The 19291-nt window shown below is 38.8% G+C and overlaps 1 protein-coding gene across 1 annotated transcript in view; it reads right to left on the bottom strand.

Moving 5' to 3' along the window:
• The window catches only part of LOC102857355 (CDC42 small effector protein 2-like), a 35969-nt gene extending 23696 nt beyond the window's left edge, over positions 1 to 12273 (bottom strand). Inside the window, exon 1 of the mRNA XM_006899056.1 lies at positions 12220 to 12273. Coding sequence (XP_006899118.1) covers positions 12220 to 12273 — 54 coding nt within the window. The remainder of the gene's footprint in view (positions 1 to 12219) is intronic.
• Positions 12274 to 19291: the final 7018 nt, after the last annotated feature.

The raw sequence follows: 19291 nt of genomic DNA, 5'->3' as shown, positions 1-19291 counted from the left end.
CAATTCCTACTCATGTTGTACCCTTGCAAAACAGATTAAAACCAGTCTACAGAGTTTTCTTGGCTATAATCTTAAAGGAAGGAGATACAGTTTGGTCTTTCTTTCAGTACTTGTGTACAAATTTCAATACCAGCTAACTTCTTGTTACACACTGCAGAGTTGGGACTGACTCATAGCTAACTTTGCAGCTGCTTTTCAGAGACTGTGAATTGAACAAGAGGAAAATAGTTCATCTTTCTCCCGGCGAACAGCTGGCAGATTTGAACTACATATCTTTGGGTTGGTACTTTGTGTTGTCATTAGGCCACTAGAACTCCCCTACCAACCAACTGCTGTTGTGAGCCATCAAGTTGGAACCAACCCATAGCTGACCCTCCAGCGGGTTTTCAGAGGCAGTAAATCACATGAGAGGAGGCTGCCCATCTTTCTCCCCAGGAGCAAATGGTGGATTTGAACCACTTGTCTTTGGGATTGTAATGCAGTTTCTTTACAGCATAGCTCTCAAACAATAAACTAGTATTGTTTATTTGTATAGTTTTATAATTTAACTTTATATCCAGAATGTGTATTCATCTCCATTGGATAAAATAAAAACACTTTTATTGTGTGCCACTGAGTAGATTCTGACTCAAAGTGACCCTATATGAGAGGAGAATTGCTTCATAAAAGTTTGCTAGACTATTAGAAAGCAGATCACCATGTCTCTTCTTCCTCGGAGCTGCTAGCAGATGTTAAAAGCGCCCGTCTTTAGGTGAACAGTCAAGTGCCTAAAATTGTGGCAGCAGGGTTACTTTCAAGAAATGAGGCTGTTGTATCCTGGAGAGTTGGCTCCAACTTACACTGACCTTGTGCACACCAGAAAGAACACTACCTGATGCTGTCGTAATGACAATCTGTGATCACTGTGTTAATCCACCGCACTGAGGATCTTTCTCTGTTTCACTGGCATTCTATTTCTCCAAGCATGATGAATGTCCTTCTCCAGGTACTGGCCTCTGTTGACCATATGCCCAAGTATGTGAGATGAAGTCTCACCATTCCTGCTTCTAAGGAGCACTCTGGTTGCAATCCTTCCAATAAGGATGTATCTGTTCTTTTGGCAGTCTTAAGAATAGTATAGTCAATATTCTGTATCAACATAATCCAGAGGCACCAATTCCTCTTCTGTCTTATTCATTGTTTAACTTTCACATGCATATGAAGCAAATGAAAATACCCTGGCTTGGGTCAAGCATCTTTGCCCTTAGTTCTTGAAGAAGGTGGGTGGCAACAGATCTGCCTAATGCAGTATGTTGTTTGATGAGTGTTGTTTATGGATACACATAAAATGAATTTTATAAAACAATGTATGGGAAAATTAGTTTGAAACAATGTCAATGAAGGAAAGTATGGAAAAAATATTAATAAAACAATTTAAATCCTTGACAACTTCAATCTTTTGTTTACTGACACAGTTGTGAGGGGTTTTGTTTCACATTGAGGTACATCCCTACTTTAGACTACAGTCTTTGAATTTCAGTAAATACTTCAAACCTTTGTTTTCTATAAGCAAGGTAATCTGCCACATATTGCAACTAGTTTAAGAAAGAAGATTCTGTCAATTCTGATGCCATGATTCTCGTCATATAGTCCAGATTCTCTGATAACTTGCTGTATTCATGCTGAATACGCATGATGCAAGGATACAAACTTGACACTCACCATCCCTGCATTTAAATCTTGCAGTGTTCCCTTCTTCTGTTTGAATGATTCCTTCTTCGTCCATGCCATCACGTGCTGTTGAGTATAACTTACAGTGACCCTATGGAACAGTGGATCTGAATCCTGTGCTATCTTCATCATCTCTGGTACATTTGAGCCCATTATTGCGGTCACTGTATCAATTCATCTCGTCAGGGGTCTTCCTCTCTTTCACTGACTCTCCATCTTTCCAAGCATGATGTCCCTCTCCACAGAATAGCCTGTGCTAGCAACATGTCCAAAGTATGAGAGACGAAGCTTCATCATCCTTGCTTCTAAGGAACACTCCGGTTGCACCTTTTCCAAGACATATTTATTCTTCTGGCAGTCCATGGGATATTTAGTAATCTCTAACACTACAGTTCAAAGTTTACTTAAATTAAAAGCTTAGTTACAGATTACATAAAATTTGCTTAATTTTAGTTATCCAATGTCTAATTTAACTTAATTTCACCTGCTTGCTACTGATTAAAAAGAAAAATTTTAGTTTCACTAAAAGTTTTCTTTCCTATTTGAACATACCAAGATTATGAGAGAATCAGAAACCAATCCACTTCGACTCTAGATATTTTTACTGTCTCCAGGTACATGTAAGTACCCAAAGTCAGAAAAAAAAAAAGTAAAATTTTATGCTGCCTTCCTTCTGCTGCTGCTTAAACCCACTCTGTTTTAGCAATTTTAAGAATTCAGTACCTTATGTAAAGATGCAGATTTTCACACCATTTACACAAATGACAGAATTCACAACTGAACACTGTTTTCTAAATAAACTTACCAACTTCCCAGATGTAGCTGGATGCCTTACTAACAACAGAGCTTTTAAAGAGGGTGTTAGCATAAACTGCTAGTTGAAAGGTGCTTAAACTGACTTCACTTGAACAGGATCTCCCAGGTGAGAAAGATTTTCTTTAGCAACATAAGGATAAACACCATTATCTAACAGGCATCCAGAGAAAAGGAAACTTTGGATCTCTGAGATTTTACACAGTTCAGTGGTGAGAATTTTTGTTTTCATGATATTGCAGTGTAATCCATATTGAAGGATGTAGTCTTTGCTCTTCTGCAGCAAGAGTTTCAAATCTTTTTCACTTTCTGCAAGCAAGGTTGTAACATCTGCGTAACATGGGTTAAGAGTCTTCTTTTAATCCTGATGTCAGTCTTCTTCATGTAGTCCTACTTCTTGAATGATGTAGTCAGTGTACAGACTGAAGAGGCATGGAAAAGCAGACAGCCCTGACACATTCCTGATTTTAAACAAGGAGTGTTTCTTTGTTCTTTTGGACAACAGCTTCTTGGTCTAGGTATAGGTTTCATGCGAGCATAATTCAGTGTCCTGGGATTTCCATGCTTCTCACTATTAGCTATAAGTCTTTACATAAAAAAAAAAAATATACAAGTAAACATCTTTGGTTACTCTCTTTCAGGTGCACACAGACAAATTTAATCTTTCTCCACCAGGACTTTAAAAGGAGTTACAGAGGTACAATATACATGGGACACCATTCACCACACCCCAAAGCAGCTGTCTAAAAGGAAATGGGGATACCAGTCATAAAACAAGGGAGGCATGCCCAATGAATAAAATAGTCGTGGGAATCTCTGACAATAGTACGACTAGAGTATTTTAATCAGTCCTCTATTATGTCTCCTCCATGAGGCAAACTATTTCTCATTTCTCAACTCACAAAGGCAAGTTTATCTTTTTATTAAGTAAATTGATCTAGTTAAAGAGTTTTGAGATATTAAAAATATATTTGCATCTACAAAGTGATTTTGCATGAGATTAAATAAAGTGAGATCAAGTCCATTTATGTTTTTAAAAAGAAAAACAGATGACATTTCTAGCATACACACACACCTCATTTAGGGTAAGGAATGCTGTTGCTAAAAATGGAAGTGCTAAACAACATGCCATCTGAGGTCATCACAGCAGCATCCATAAGAAGATACACCAACAACAGTGCACCTTCTGTTTCAGGTAAATCTGCTGAAATCATGGAATGCCCTCAGCTAGAGTTTCTACTAGTGACTGTTCAAGAAGCTGTTGGTTCACCCTCTCAGACTGCAGGAATGGCCTTTCAGAAGGTCTTAGGTCTTCTACTAATCCCTTAACTATCTCCTGATCCCCCCAAAACTAACATCCTTCACCTGAATTCCATTTTTTTTCAACAAATCTCTAAACAACAGTAATGTCCCCCAAGAAAAATGCTCTTTATCTCTCTGTGGCAGCTCTACTACCATCCTTCGCACACATTCTACCTAAATATTATTTATGTCTTCCTCATAGTATAAGAGGTTTTCAATCGCCCACTAACCAAAAAGGCTGGAGGTTTATGTCCTCACAGAGGTACCTTGGAAGAAAGTCTGGCAGTTTACTTCTGAAAAATCAACCAATGGAATCTTTACAGTTCTACTCTGATACATATGGAGTCACAACCAACATGATGGCAGGAAAAAAAAAAATTAGAAGCTCAAACTATGCCAAAACAACAAAAACAGCAGGAAGAAATGCCCCTGCAGGAGGACTACCGGCCGAGCAGGCGAGCTGGAGGGAACGCCTCGCTGGCTAGTGCGTGCAGAACAGCCACTCTCAGTCAAAGCGAGAAGTAACGATCAAAACACAAAACCAAACTCAAAGATGGCCTCTTCTCCTTGGCCTACTGCTACAGCCTCCTGTCTTCCCTACTTCTCTCCTACGATCTATTCTCTACATACACAAACACACCTCCACTGTCGTCTAGTGGACTCCCACACATGGAAGCCCTCCATCAGATTTTGGAGGCCGTAAATCTTAAGAAGAGACTGCTTATCTTCCTCCTTCAGAGCAGCTGATGGATTCAAAGTGCTGACCTTTCAGTCATAATATCCCACCCCACGAGAGCTCCTTTACTTCTCAGCAGAGTGTTTTAAAAAACCTAAGTCAGATCACATTACTTTCAAAGCCAGTCACAAAGAATAAAGACCAAAGAGTTTTCTTGGCCTGTTGTTGTGTGCTGTCCAGTCACTTGCGATTCACAGTGACCCTGTGTACAACAGCTCTCAATCCTTCTCTATCCTGAGCCAACCTTATCGTCTCTGACACGTCTTCTTGTGCTGTTCCTCCACCCTCCCAAGCACAATATCCCTCTCCAAGGACTAGTCATTACAATATATATGCCCAAGTATGTGAGATGGAGCACTCACTTGCCTCCAAAGAGCAGCCTTGGCCTAGAAGGCCACAAATGACCTGGCCCTCGGCTATCTTCCTGGCCTCATTTCCAACACTCTCCTCTCAGCTAAAAGAAGCCCTAGTGGTGTGGTGGGTTATCTGTTGAGCTGCTGGTCAAAAGGTAAAAAGCTGAAGGCCTCTGTCTGCTCCACATAAGAAAGCTGGTGCAGTCCGCTCCCACAAAGCTTCACAGCCTTGGAATTCCTATGGAGCATGTCCTAGAGGGTCACTATTAGTCAGAAGTGATACAAAAGCAGCGGTTTGGTCCCCCAGCCACACAGCTTCCTCACTGCTCCTCTCACACACACTACATGTGCTACAATTCCACAGCCTCCTTACTTTCCCTCTAGGACTAAAGTGCCGCCCTCTAGCTATCTGTTTGGTTCATTCTCTCATTTCTTTGATTAAATAATCAGCTGTGCTGAGGCTTTCTCTCAACATCTTTTAAATTAATATCTATTTCTTCAGTATCATTTTCTATTCCCATCTTTTTTTCACATACCTCTTGTCATCCCCTGACATATTTTACTGTAGAAATACCATGATGTTATCATATCCAAAACTACTACAATGAGTTGATTCTGATTTATAGTGGCCCATCACTGGATTTCCAAGGCTGTAAACCTTTACAGGAGAACGTAAATCTTTACATCTCATTTGCTCAAAGCAGCTGGTGGATCCAAACTACTGATCTTTTTATTAGCAATGCAACATACAATGCCTTGTGCCCCCAGAGCTCTTAATATTGCCATATGCACCAACTTATGATGATATGTATCTGTATGTTGAAATAAAAAAATTTCAGAAATAGTATTACAATGCAATAAATCCATGTCATGTGGAGAAATAATAAGTGTGGAAGATAGACTCTGAATAGAAAAGTGTGTGGGGTTTTATTTCCCCCTTTGCATGTCAATGTTCTTTTTTAAAAGGTTTGATGACACAGCAATTATAGCACAGCCTGCTAACTCAGGAGTCTGCAGTTTGCATCTACCAGTGGCTCCATGGGAGAAGGATGAGGCAGTTCTACTCTGCCCTGTAGCGTCACTAAGTCAGCACTAACATGACAGCAGTTGGGTTTTAGACGTTGCCCACCACTCTGAGGAACTATATAGGTTAAGAGTTTAGGACAGTCCTTTTAACCACTAAAAATATAATTGTTTTAAAACAACAACAACCAAAAATGTAATGTGTAATATAAGGAGCCCTGTTGGTTTCGAGTCTCAAGTGCTGGGTTGCTAACCAAAAAGTTGGCAGTTTGAATCCATACCAATTGTTCTGAGAAAAAGAGAAAGGAGGTCAGTCTCCTCCCTTAAAAGAATCATGGAGTTGTATGAGGGGTGCAGGGTGTGCGAGGGAATTTGGAAGAATCTGTTCTGGAAAACAGAAAAAAATGTATTAGAATTCTGTAAATTACCTAGTATAATAAAAATTTTTTTTTAAAAAAAAGGTATGTTTTGGCATTAAAATCGCCAACAGACACATGAAGAAATGCTCAAAATCACTGACAAGAACAAAACAAATCAAAACCACAATGAGATACCATACCATCTCACCCCCATAGCAGTGGCAAAGTATAGTAGGGCAGCAAGCAATAAATGCTGGAGAGGATGTGGGGAGGTGGTAACTCTCAGACACTGCTGGTGGAATTGTAAAGTGGTACCACCACCCTGGAAGACATTTTGGTATCTCCTCAAAAAGATGAACCCAGAAACGCCATATGACCCAGCTACTCCACTACTAGGAATATACCCCAAGGAAATTAGAACTGAGACATCAACAGACACATGTAAACTAATGTTCAAACCAGCATTATTTACCACTGCAAGATCATGGAAACAGCCCAAATGTCCAACTACAACTAAACGGATTGAGAAATGGTATATTTTTACATAATGGAATACTATGCAGCACTAAGGAGTACAATTTTGGAAAAATAGAGCCTATGGTGATGAAGGAAGAAGTTCAGGCTGCTTTGAAGGAAATAGCAAAAAATAAGTCCCCAGGAATAGATGGTATTCCAATTGACATATTTCAGCTAACAGACGCTGCCCTGCACGTGCTCACTAAGTTGTGTCAAGAAATCTGGAGAACAACCACTTGGCCAACTGACTGGAAGAGATCTATATTTGTTCCCATCCCAAAGAAGGTGACCCAACAGAGTGTGGAAATTATAGAACAATATCATTAATTATTTGTTCCCATCCCAAAGAAGGTGACCCAACAGAGTGTGGAAACTATAGAACAATATCATTAATTTCACATGCAAGCAAGATTCTACTGAAGATCATCCAAAAACGACTGGAACAGCACATCAGCAGAAATCTGCCAGAAGTCCAGGCCAGGCATAGAAGGGGTCGTGGTACTAGGGACATTGTAGCTAATATTAGATGGATCTTTGCTGAAAGCAGGGAATACCAAAGGAATGTATATCTGTGTTTCCTTGACTATGCAAAGGCATTTGATTGTGTGGATCATAAACTGTGGCTGACTCTGAGAAGAATGGGAATCTCAGAACACTTGGTCATGCTAATGAGAAACCTATACTTGGACCAAGAGGCAGTTTTCAAAACAGAGCAAGGAAACACTGCATGGTTCAAAATTGGGAAGGGCATATGCCTGGGATGTGTCCTGTCTCCATACCTTTTCAACATGTATGCAGAACAGATTATGTGGGAGGCTGGGCTCTGTGAGGAGAAATGTGGGGTCAGGATTGGTGGAAGATCTGTCAACAATCTGAGTTATGCAGATGACACAACTCTGCTTGCTGAAACTGAGGAGGACTGAAGAGCTTGCTGCAGAGGGTAGTCAAGGACTGCAGCCTCCAATATGGATTGAAGCTGAATGTCAAGAAGACAAAGATTCTCACCACTGGACCAATTGGCAGCATCAGGATGGATGGTGAAGAAATTGAGATTGTTCACAGCTTTAGTTTGCTTGGCTCCACAGTCAACACTCTTGGCAACAGCAGCCAGGAAATTAAAAGACATATTGCAATGGGAAAGTCTGCTATTAGGGACTGCTCCAAAGTACTGATGAACAATGGTGTCTCTCTGGAGACTAAGGTGTGTCTGATATAGGCCATGGTCTTTGCAATCATTTGTTATACATCAGAGAGTTGGACAATGACCAAGGAGGATAGGAGAATTGATGCCTTGGAGATGTGGTGCTAGAGTATTCAATGTACCATAGACTCCCAAGAAAACAAATAGGTTCACCCTGGAGAGGGTTAAACCGGGCAGCTAATTGGAGGCAAGCAAGGATTCTGAGGTTTCGTCTAATATACTTTGGACATGTTTTAAGGAGGGAGCGGTCCTTGGAGAGGGACATCATGCTTAGAGGGTGGAGGGACAGTGCTGGAGAGGAAGGCCCTCTATGAGGTGGATTGATTCAGTGACTGGGGTAATCGGATGGATGTATCAGAGACAGTTCTACTGTTACAGGACAGAGCAGAGTTCAGGGCTGTTGTACACAGAATCGCTATGAGTCGTAAGCGACTTGACAACACATAACAACAAACAATAACAATGTGGGAGAGACTGGAGAGCATTATGTTAAGTAACTAACTCAGTCTCCTAAGGACAAATACTGCATAAGACCATTATTGTAAAATACAGAAGGATAACTAGTAAAACATGTATGGCAACACAAGGAGGAAAAGGATGGGAGCAGAGGCATGGTTGCACAGTTTGGTGGGTGGAAGGAAGGGGTGAAGGAAATGGGAAGGCTCCAGAGGGGACCTGAAAAGATGGGTAAGATCCAATGGTGATTGATTTTATAAAACAATGCATAGGAAGGACTGTACGAAACACACTATGAAGAATAGTGTGAAACACAATGTTTATGAACTTTGTGAGTAGTAAACTAATAAACCCCCTCCCTCAAAAAAGAATAATGATGATAAACCAATACCCAAGCGCAAAAAAAAAAAAAAAGAGATACGATCTTAGAAACCCAATGGAGGGCTGCTTTGAGTTGGAACTCACTCAAATGGCAGTGGATGTAGCAACCATGTAATTTTTAAATTTATTAACTGTATTCATGTTTAAGTAGCAAACATTTATACTTCAGTCAATTAAAAAGTCTTAATTACGATGGCTAAAAAATTCAGGAGCCTAGTACACTCTCTATTGCACACTGTTAAAACAAAGGCGTGGGAAGAGAAAAATATGAGTCTTATGCTATTGCTCAGAAGAATGTCTATTTTCTTTGAAATATTGCGTTGCTCCTTCTTCACACATGGAATGTGCAAGAGCAGGGGGTGGGAAATAATGAGTGGGAGAGCTGGCACGTAGTACTTTGTTTCTGTAAATACTTTCAGAGTAGAAAAGAAAACTTCAGAGATGAACATAGATTTCAAAAGCAGTTCTGGTACTATCTTACTGAACTGCAATGAAATGATTTTACAGAATGTAAGGACATGTGAAACTATTACTGCATCCTTTTAAACATATTTTTCTGATGCCAACAAGAAAGTTGTTTTTCCATTATAGCAACTTTATCACTTTGTTATATAATTCTTCTTAGCAAGTAAAAAAGCTAAGAAATTGATGCTGATTTGTATGAGTAATATTTCAAACAGTAAAAAAAAATAAATAAAAATCCCCCAAGTTGAAAATCTTCTGTGTAGGAAAAAGTGTATTTCCAGTGTTATGTGCCACAATGGGGAAATTTGTTGTCAAAGTCATAATTCAAAAGAACAAGGGTATCAGTTTAAAAACTAAGGTAAAACAAAACAAAACCAGACCCCAAAAACTAAGGTGGGCCTGATGCAAACCATGGTGCTTTCAATTGTTTCTTACGCACACAGAAGTTGGACAATGAATAAGATAAAAGAGAAATAGATGCCTGTGAGTTATGGTGGTGGTGAAGAGTACTGAACATCCCATGGACTGCCAAAAGAACAAACAGGTATGTCTTGAAGGGAGGGCAACTAAAGTGCTTCTCCGAGGCAAGGATGGTGAAACTTCATCTCACCTATTTTAAGCATGTTGCCAGAAGGAACCAGTCCTTGGAGAAAGACATCTTTCTGGGAAAGGTAGAATATCAGTGAAAGAGAGGGAGATCCCTCAATAAGATAGACTGGCACAGATGACTACCACAGTAGACTTGAGCCTGCCAGAGATCACAAGGATGTGCAGAACAGTGCAAGATTCAGAACTATTATCCACAGGGTTGTTATGATTCGTAGTTGACCAACAGCTCCTAACAACAGTAGATTTATATTTATAATCCAAGCATTATACTCTTTATGTTGTTGTTGTTATGTGCCGTCGAGTCACTTGCGACTCAGTGACCCTATGTACAACAGCCCTAAACTCTGCTCTGTCCTGTGCCAATCTCACTGTCTCCGACACACTCATCCTGATTGCCCCAGTCACCGAATCAATCCATCTCCCAGAGGTCCTTCCCCTCCTGAGCCTGCCCTCCACCCTCCCAAGCATGATGTCTTTCTCCAATGCCATATAAATTAATAATAGGGGCCTTTCTAGTCTGGCTATGGGTGAGTTTGCCTACATCAAGGACTTGAATAGAATCTACTCTAAAACACTGGCAAGAAATCTATCTTTAAAAATTGTCAGTATGACTCAATTATTTAGTATCTATTAAACATTATTGAAAATGGAATTCTTGGTAACAAAGATTATATACAACCATCTAAATACAAGTATCTTAAAGACTTCACTCAAATGCAAATATTCATTTCACACTTAAATAAGTTAGAGCCTTTCCCATTGATATTAGGATATGCAACAAAATCATTACTGACACTATACTTCATTATAGTAATAAGTGCAGTTAAGTACCAAAAGGACAAAAGGTTTAAACACTGGATAAAAAACTAAAATTTTCACTATTTGGAGATACTTAGAAGATAAAAGCATTTTAAACACCTTAAACTAATCAAAGTGTTCAGTAAATGCTCAGATACAAAGTCAACATATACAAGATATTTCCTAAACATTAGCAATAATCAATTAGGAAATGTAATTCTAAACATAATAGCCATCCATTCATTTCAAATATCTACATTTTTAAGGCACAATAACTGATCTAAGAATATCAAGGTAAATATGGCTTCAGGCCCTAAGTAAGACAAAATTTGGCAGGAGAAAATGTTGAAGAAATAAAGTTACCATTTAAAATGTTCTTTGCTACAATGATAAAAAAAACCACCTAACTATGGACTGTGGGAATACAAATGAAGTAGTAGCTAGGTCAAGACAAAATCTGGGAAGGTTTTATAGAGGGGACATTTGATGTTGTGGTTTGGTATCAGAGTCAGGACTGATCCATAGCTGATCCTCCAGGGGGTTTTCAGAGGCAGTAAACTGCATGGGAGGAGACTGCCTGTCTTTCTCCTGCAGAGCAGATGGTGGATTTGAAAAATATGCAGCTTCCTAACCACTAAGCCACTGGAACTCCCTGAGATGTTGATATGTGCTGTCGAGTTGCCTGTGACTCACAGCAACCCTACGTACAACAGAGTTATTAAAAGATGATAAAATTTATAGAATTTGGGGCTAGAGTGCAAGACTTTAGCAGTGGTAATATTATGGGCATAGATTAAAAGGAAGAAAATAGGGCATATCCCCAAAAGTGGGTCAAGAACTCTTAATATCTACATGATTTGGACAACATCTTGTTCCTGTTTCAATTAAAACATGGAGAATAATTTGGTCCTCAGAGAGCTGCTGTGAGGAAAACGAGATTAATTAGCTGAGAAGAATGCAAGGGCGATCTGGCTACTAGATATTCCACCCCACTGATTTCTAAGACCGACTCCCTGTTTCTCCTCAGGTGGCTGTTTCCTTCTCTCCCACCACACAGAAACAATCCGGTAGAAACACAGCATTGGTTGTCATGCACAGTGGTCTAGCACAATTTTTTACACACTTCACTGTTGTTAGGGCTGCTGAGTCTGCTATCTTTATGCTGCAGTTACTGTGTCAATCCATCTCATGAAAGGCCATCTTTTCTTTTAACTGACCTTCTACTTTACCAAGTTTGATACTCCTGCTTTCTGATAATATGCTCAAAGTACGTGAGATAGAGTCTCATTATCCTGGCATGCTGACACATAGTACACATTTACTAATGCCAATTTCAAAAATACCCAGACGGTCAGAGTCCCACTGAACAATCTGGGTCATTCCATACAAACTGCCTGGAATTAATCCTGGCTTCCTGGTTCTCAGTTTGAGAGCTAACAGTATATGCACCAGCATATGCACCCCACCCCATATGCACACACATCACTTTATACTTACAGGCTGAGGCTGCTCTGCAATACAGCAGTTGAAACATAACCAGAATTCACTCATGCTTATAGTCCCAGGTATAAATGAGCACCAATGAAGATTCCAACTCTCAACTGGGGAAGCTTCACAAAGCACGTTTTTCAAAACGATGACTGTTCAAGGATGTCAAATGAAAAAATTTTTACTTTACTGGGTTTTTGTTCTTGGAAGTCAAGTACCTTATGCAGTCAATGTAATAATAATAATAATAATAATAATAATAATAAGCTTCTTTGTTTTATTTCTGTAGAAACTCTTTTCCGAACCACCAGGCAGGCATAAAAATTCTTGTCTTGACGCAAGATCTAGAAATGGTAATCTAGAAAAAAGAAAAAAAAAAGAAAAAAGTTACTTTATTTCTGGAGGCTTTTATTCTCCTAAAGCTAGGATAAAATGAAGAATAAATATTCAAAGATATAAACACTTAAATCAGTATTTTAACAAAAGAATATTCTCTGAACCTTCTGGGTGCCAGGCATTATGGCTACAACCATGCCAGCACACCAAAGTCCCTGACTGCTAAAACATTCTATTTAAGACGGTTAAAACATTAAAATTCTATTTAAACATGCTATTAAAATATTCTATTAATATTTTTTAAAACGATGCATCACTTTAATAAGTTTATTTTTAGAAAAAATTCTTAATTAGAACACAATGATTATTAGACAAAAATATCTAATTCCAGGAAATACTGATCAGTATTTAAATAGGTTCCTTGACTGAATTCCTTTGCTCTCCACAATCCAGAGAGTAACTGGCACTGTAAATAACTTTAAGATAATTAAACAGCAACAGTTCATTAACAGCCCTGATGGTACAGGGGTTTAGGGCATCTGGGTGCTAAGCAAAGGATCAAAGGTTCCAACCCACTAGGTAGTGGGAGAAAGATGTAGAATTTGCTTTTGTAAAGATCTGTTGTTATGTGCCACTGAGTCCACTGTGACAAAGCGATCCAATGCATTTAATTGCTCTGAACCCTGCTCTATCCTGAGTCAATTTCACTGTCTCTGACACACCTACTCTCATTGCCCCAGTTATTATGACAATCTATCTCTCCTCTCCTGCACTGTCCCTCCACCCTTCCAAGCATGATGTCTTTCTCCAGAGACTGGACCCACCCTGGTAAAATGTCCAAAGTATGTTAGATGGATCTTCAAAATCATTGTCTCCAACGAGCAACTTGGTTTCACCCTCTCCAGGACAGACTTGTTTCTTCCCCTGGCAATCCATAGTATGTACAATATTCTTCTCTAATACCACAACTCAAAGCCATAGAGCTCTCTGATGCATAGCAAGTAACTGCGAAGGCCTGATCAGGCGCACCTTGAGCTCTAGTCTGGTATTAGCACTTTGGAAAGGTCCCGGACAGCAGATTTTCTCAATTTGATTCGTCTTTTGATTTCCTGACTGCTGGTGTTAACAGTATTGATTGTGGACCTTAGCAAGCTGAAATTGTTAACAACCTCAATCTCTCTCTTCTCCATTTAGCATGGTGCTGCCAATTGGCCTATTAATCAGAATCTTTGTTTTCTTGATGCTTTGGGCTTCAAGCCTTGGGAATCCTATGGGGCTATTCTTCTGTGTCCTATAAGTTCACTAGAAATTGAAATTTACTCAACAGCAGTGGGTATCAATCTTTGTAGCTCATAAAAAGCTGCAAAATAAATGTGCTGCAACGGAAAAAGTCTGCTGCTCATGACTTATACTTCTAAGTGCTCCTGAGCAAGAGTATCAGTTTAAAGACTATAGTGTGCCTAGTGCAAACCACGATTTTTTCAATTACATCTGAAAGTCTGACAATGAGTAAGGAAGAGTGAAGAATAACCAGTGCCTTTGAATTGTAGTGTTGGAGAAGAGTATGGAATATCTTATGGTCTATCAAAAGACCAGACAAGTCTGTCTTGGACAACATACTTTGGGCATGTTGGTGACCTTTACCAAGGACATCATACTGGCAAAAGTTGAAGAATACTCTCAACAAGATCTTCAACAAGTTGGATGAACACAGTGACTATCAATGGGCTTGAGCCTATCTGAGACAGTGGTGCAGGGTCAGAGAAGGCTCAGATCTAGTTTGCTAAGTTAGAGTCAATCAATGGCACCTACCAACAATAACAACTACATCGTCTTCTTAATACAGAAAAGTATTTTAGGGAATTAAGCTTGGCTGTATATATGTATGTGAATAAATTCTTTACCATTACTACCACAGATGCCACTCAAAATACTTCCTAACCCACACTGGCCGGTCAAGTGGAATCAGAATCCTCTTTTTTGGAAAAAGCATATTCCTTGCCTCACAGAGAAGATGGTTCTGAAATAATAATGCTGGCAAGCAGAGACATTTACATTCTATGACATTCTGGTTTGAATAATCCATTTCACTTGTGCACTTGAGGTCTGTTTCTATTGAGCCAACATTTCTCCTTTTTTTAAAAAAATTTATTATTTTTTGTATGTGTACTGTCAAACTGGATCTGACTGGAACAGGAGGAGACTGCCCCTCCTTCTCCGGCAGAACATCTAGTGGATTTGAACCACGTACCCCTGGGACTACAGTGCAGCTTCTTGCCACTAGGCCACCAGAGCTTCCCTCTCCCTTTTTTGACATATTACTTTGCAATAGGTTTCCACCAACTGCAGCCTAGTAAACAGTCACGTGAATATGCTCTATAGACAGCTAAATATATAGACCTAAGATGAAAAAGTGTTTCAATCACCAGAAGATCCTAATGTAAGCAATAAATGTGACTACTGACGGACGGTATTTACCACTAGAAGCAAGAAAGACCTAAGAGAGATTTGTGAGACATGGTGACATTTAAATATTGGGCAGGAAAAGAGAAGTCTGAAGAAGGGGCTTGTACAGAAGGAGAAAGAAGGAAATACGGTTAAATGTGTCACAGAAGCCCATTTCAAGGAGGAAGTGGTCAACAGAATTAACTGTCAATGAAACAGCAGACACGCTGCTCATCTGATTCTGCTGCAAGCCACTATGTGGTGTCCCTGAATACAGCTATTTTAATAAAGTAATTTGGGCAGAAATCCGATTATAGCGAGATAAGGAGTAAAAGGAATGCAGTCACACCAACAAGTAGAGATGATATTTGAAAGAAGATTGGATATGCAAGAAAGATGGTGGAACATGTAAGAAAGAAGTTGGGAGGGGGTGTGATCCTAGAAATTATGTCCAAAGATACATTCTAATTCAAAGAAATGGAACAGTTTGTCTCAAACAATAAAACACATAAATCCCATGTTTCTAAATTTTAGAAAAAGGACTCTTGTATTTATACCCATTGAACTCAAATCAATCTCAATTCACAACAACTATTTACAAGACAGAACAAGAACAGCCTTGTAAAATTCTCAAAGCTATAAATCTTTGCAAAAGGATACTGATACTTCCTTTTCCCATGGAGCAATTACAGGGTTTTGACCCATCAACTTTGCAGTTAGAGGCTCAGTACTTAACCAGCATACCACCAGGTTCCTTCATATATTTATATGCTATGCCAAATACAAACTAATAGCCCTATTACAGGATCACAGGATATGAATTATTAATGAAATAAAAGTTATCCCTCTTGTTTTTTGGTTTTTTAATTTTTTTAACAGAGGTTTTGGATTTCCATTCATTCATTGCCGCAGTTTTCTCCCTGCCCACCAGCTCGCTTCCCCCTCCGAAGAGAGAGAGAGAAAAAAAATTCCTTCATTAGTATACAATTCCCATGTCCCTTCCCCCCACCCTCATGTGCTAACCATAATAATCATATATCACTTCTAATCTGTTCTTTCCCTCTTGTTTTAATCACAGCCCAAAGTAATGATTCTAAAAATGGGAAAATAGGGATGAAAGTTCTTTTTAGATTCACACAGAGAAAGATCTGCCATAGAAAGAAATGAAAATATGCTCAATGTCAGATTCTGGCAATACCTATGGCATGACTTTAGAACCCTTATTCCACCAGAGGACAAGTGCTCTAATACACTACACAGAAAAATAATGCTAAGACTTTTGCATGTGTTCAAGAAGGGAAAGTGAACGATAAAAATTTACATTCTTGTCATAGTTAAAATTCAGAACCTGGAATGTTTACTTTCAAGTAGTCAGTATAAACATTTCTTATTTCACTCAAAGGCTAAACCAAGAAAGCGGCAAATCAAGAAGGTTCAAAAGAACAGTATTTTTCAGTTGGTTCCTCCATCTAAATAGCAAAATATAGCAGGAAAGGGAAAAATAACAGTGTTATTTCTGAGTTTCTATTTAACAAGCTTAACTCTCCCCTGAATCAGAGTCACTGGCCACTAAAGGTCATAATGAAAAGGAAACAAAGGATGTTAATATATCACAGCAAAAGAAACGTAATCAATGTCTTTGATTTGTGTAGCAATTGTTGAAAGGGAACGTTATTTACGATGTAAATGCTCATCAGAGCCATAATAATATTTTCAAGTCTATTGTTCAGTTGTTCATCAAGGCATTTCTCCCATTTACTACAAAAGTGGGCAATTTACTTTTATTTAGAAGTCACTAATAAATACTATAAAGTATTAATTTACAATTGTAGTTAGTATTTTTCTACTTTTTTCAAACAGTTCCCAAAAAGGAGTAGTGGCTTTCTATTTCATAACCTGTAATAAATGCTTTATTTTACTACCTCTAATATTTCCTGTTTCAAATTTCCTTCTGATTTAGAGAGAGGAGCTATTCGTTATTTTGTGAATTATAAAGTATACATTTTCTCATTTCATGTCCTCCTTAGAGAACGCATTCACAATATTTTGTTTCTTAAATGTTCAGCTGAAAAATGACTGTTTAAAAGCACAAGAATTTGTGCTTCTGTTTTTGAAGGCCAAATAGGAAGATTGGCACTAATAATAAATATACTAATAGTTACTTCCATTTCTTAAATTGAAAACTGTCTAAAACACCTTCACTCTAAAAACCTTAGGGCTCTTTTGGTTTTAATTTTAAGATAACAAAAGAAGTGTCACTTTGCAGTAACATCAACATCTAAACTTTTGCCCACAGCTCAGCACATTCCACACATAAACATCAGACTGGTTCACAGCACAAGAGAGTATCTCACAGGCCAGACTTACTGAGTCATAGGATTTTAGAAAAGGAATGGACCTTAAAGATAACACCATGGAATTTATTTTTAAAATAAAGACACATGAAGCTGAGTAACCTGAAGTCAATTATTGAAACTACACAGCAAGTGTATTCCTGGAATTAAAAGACCTCTCTCTTATAAATAAAATGGGCATGAGGAGCAAGCAGTTAATATAGGTTTAAAAAAGTTTCTTTGGTTACAACGTTCCTTATCATCAGGTCACTTCCTTCTCACTTTTGCCACCAAAATCAAATGCTGTATTTTTTTGTTACAATTTGTTCCAACATCCTACCTATAATTTAATAAAGTTGCTTTCAGATAAATTATCAAAGAAACAGTATCTAATAGCAGAGGCCAAAGGCCAAATGTATATGAATGGGATATAATTAAAGATGGTACTTAAGTGTAGGGAATGAAGATAAAACTGAGAATTTATTGCAAGATTTATTAATATTGATATTTCTTTTTTATTTCTTCTAGGAAGAGGAAATATATTCTTAAGATCTATTTTAAAAGGTTGTATCAGCATAAGAGGAAGACTCGTAAACAACCTCTGTCATGCAGATGACACAACCTTGCTTGCTGAAAGTGAGGAGGACTTGAGACATTTGCTGTAGATAGCCTTCAAAATGGATGAAGTCTAAACATCAAGAAGACAAAATCCTCACTACCAGGCTAATAGGAAACAACATGTCTTTCTATCCATTGCCTTAGACCCCCATTGGCGACCAGCAGCTCCAACCTCACCAAGAGCTGCAAGGCCAATATAAGAGAGAGCTAGCTAACTAGACTATTGTGAGTGGTGTTAAGGAACAGCCTGACAGACAAAAGCTAGGGCCAAAGCCCTTGAGAGTAGAGCCTCAACACTAAGAAAGAAGCAGCTGAGAAACATGTGCATCCTAAGCCAGAGGTATCTTGCCAATGAGAAGTTGCCTGGATTAACTGTATCTTGCTATTAACCTGGACTTTGACTATGTGATATCTTTAGCCCCTCTGTGTCTCCAAACTGTTTCCCTAATAATCCCAACAACTGTGAGTAAAATTAGATTCTGTGAAGTCTGTATCGTCATTTCCAACAAATTTCAGACAAAGTAATTAGTATAGTAGATACAGGAACAAAGGGCACCATGCCTGACCTTGCAGGGATCAGTTTTATACTGTGGATGCTGTTGATGGGGACAGCTTCCCCTTGCAGAGTTAGTAGGTCGGACTTGGTCTTCCCCATGTTGCTATTGTTCCTCTTACACTATCAACCCTTTATACTGTCAGTCTTACTCATTTCAGTCATCTGAGGAGATATGTAAGTAGAGACTGTGAGGATGGCATAGGACAGGACAGGGTTCAGATCTGTTATTCACTGGGTTGCTATGAGTTACTCAACTGGATGGCACCTAACAACAAGAAGCAGATGTGAAGGTCCGCAGTGGTGCAAACAGTTTACAATACACTACCTACCTAAAGAATGGCAGTTCAAACCCATCTAGTATTACCATGGAAAAGAGTCTGGCAATCTGATTCCAGAATGTCCACAGTCGATAAAATCCTATGGAGCAGCCCTGTTTTGCACTATCTGGGGTTGACATGAGTCAGAAATTACTTGCTGGCAGTGAGCTGGAGTGGTGGTTTTTTTTGTGTGGATTTTTTAAATTGGATCTGAAGTAATATCACACTGTGGTTTTTATTATTTCCCTTTAACCAATGATATGTATTTTTGTAATATGCAAGACGTCAGTAACAAGAGAAAATGGTGTAGGGAGTGGAGGTGGCATGTGGCAATTCTCTGTACTTTTCCACACAATTTCTCTGTAAACCAAAAACTGCTCATGCAATATTATTAAAAATGGGTGACCCTGGAGGACATTATGCTGAGTGAGGTATCTCAGTCACAAAGGGACAAATGCTATATGGTGCCACTGTTG

The sequence above is a fragment of the Elephantulus edwardii genome, unplaced genomic scaffold (genome assembly GCF_000299155.1).
Source record: "Elephantulus edwardii isolate Elephantulus edwardi_28Jun2011 unplaced genomic scaffold, EleEdw1.0 scaffold00245, whole genome shotgun sequence".
Taxonomy (NCBI): domain Eukaryota; kingdom Metazoa; phylum Chordata; class Mammalia; order Macroscelidea; family Macroscelididae; genus Elephantulus; species Elephantulus edwardii.
This window is presented reverse-complemented; position numbering and strand designations above follow the sequence as displayed.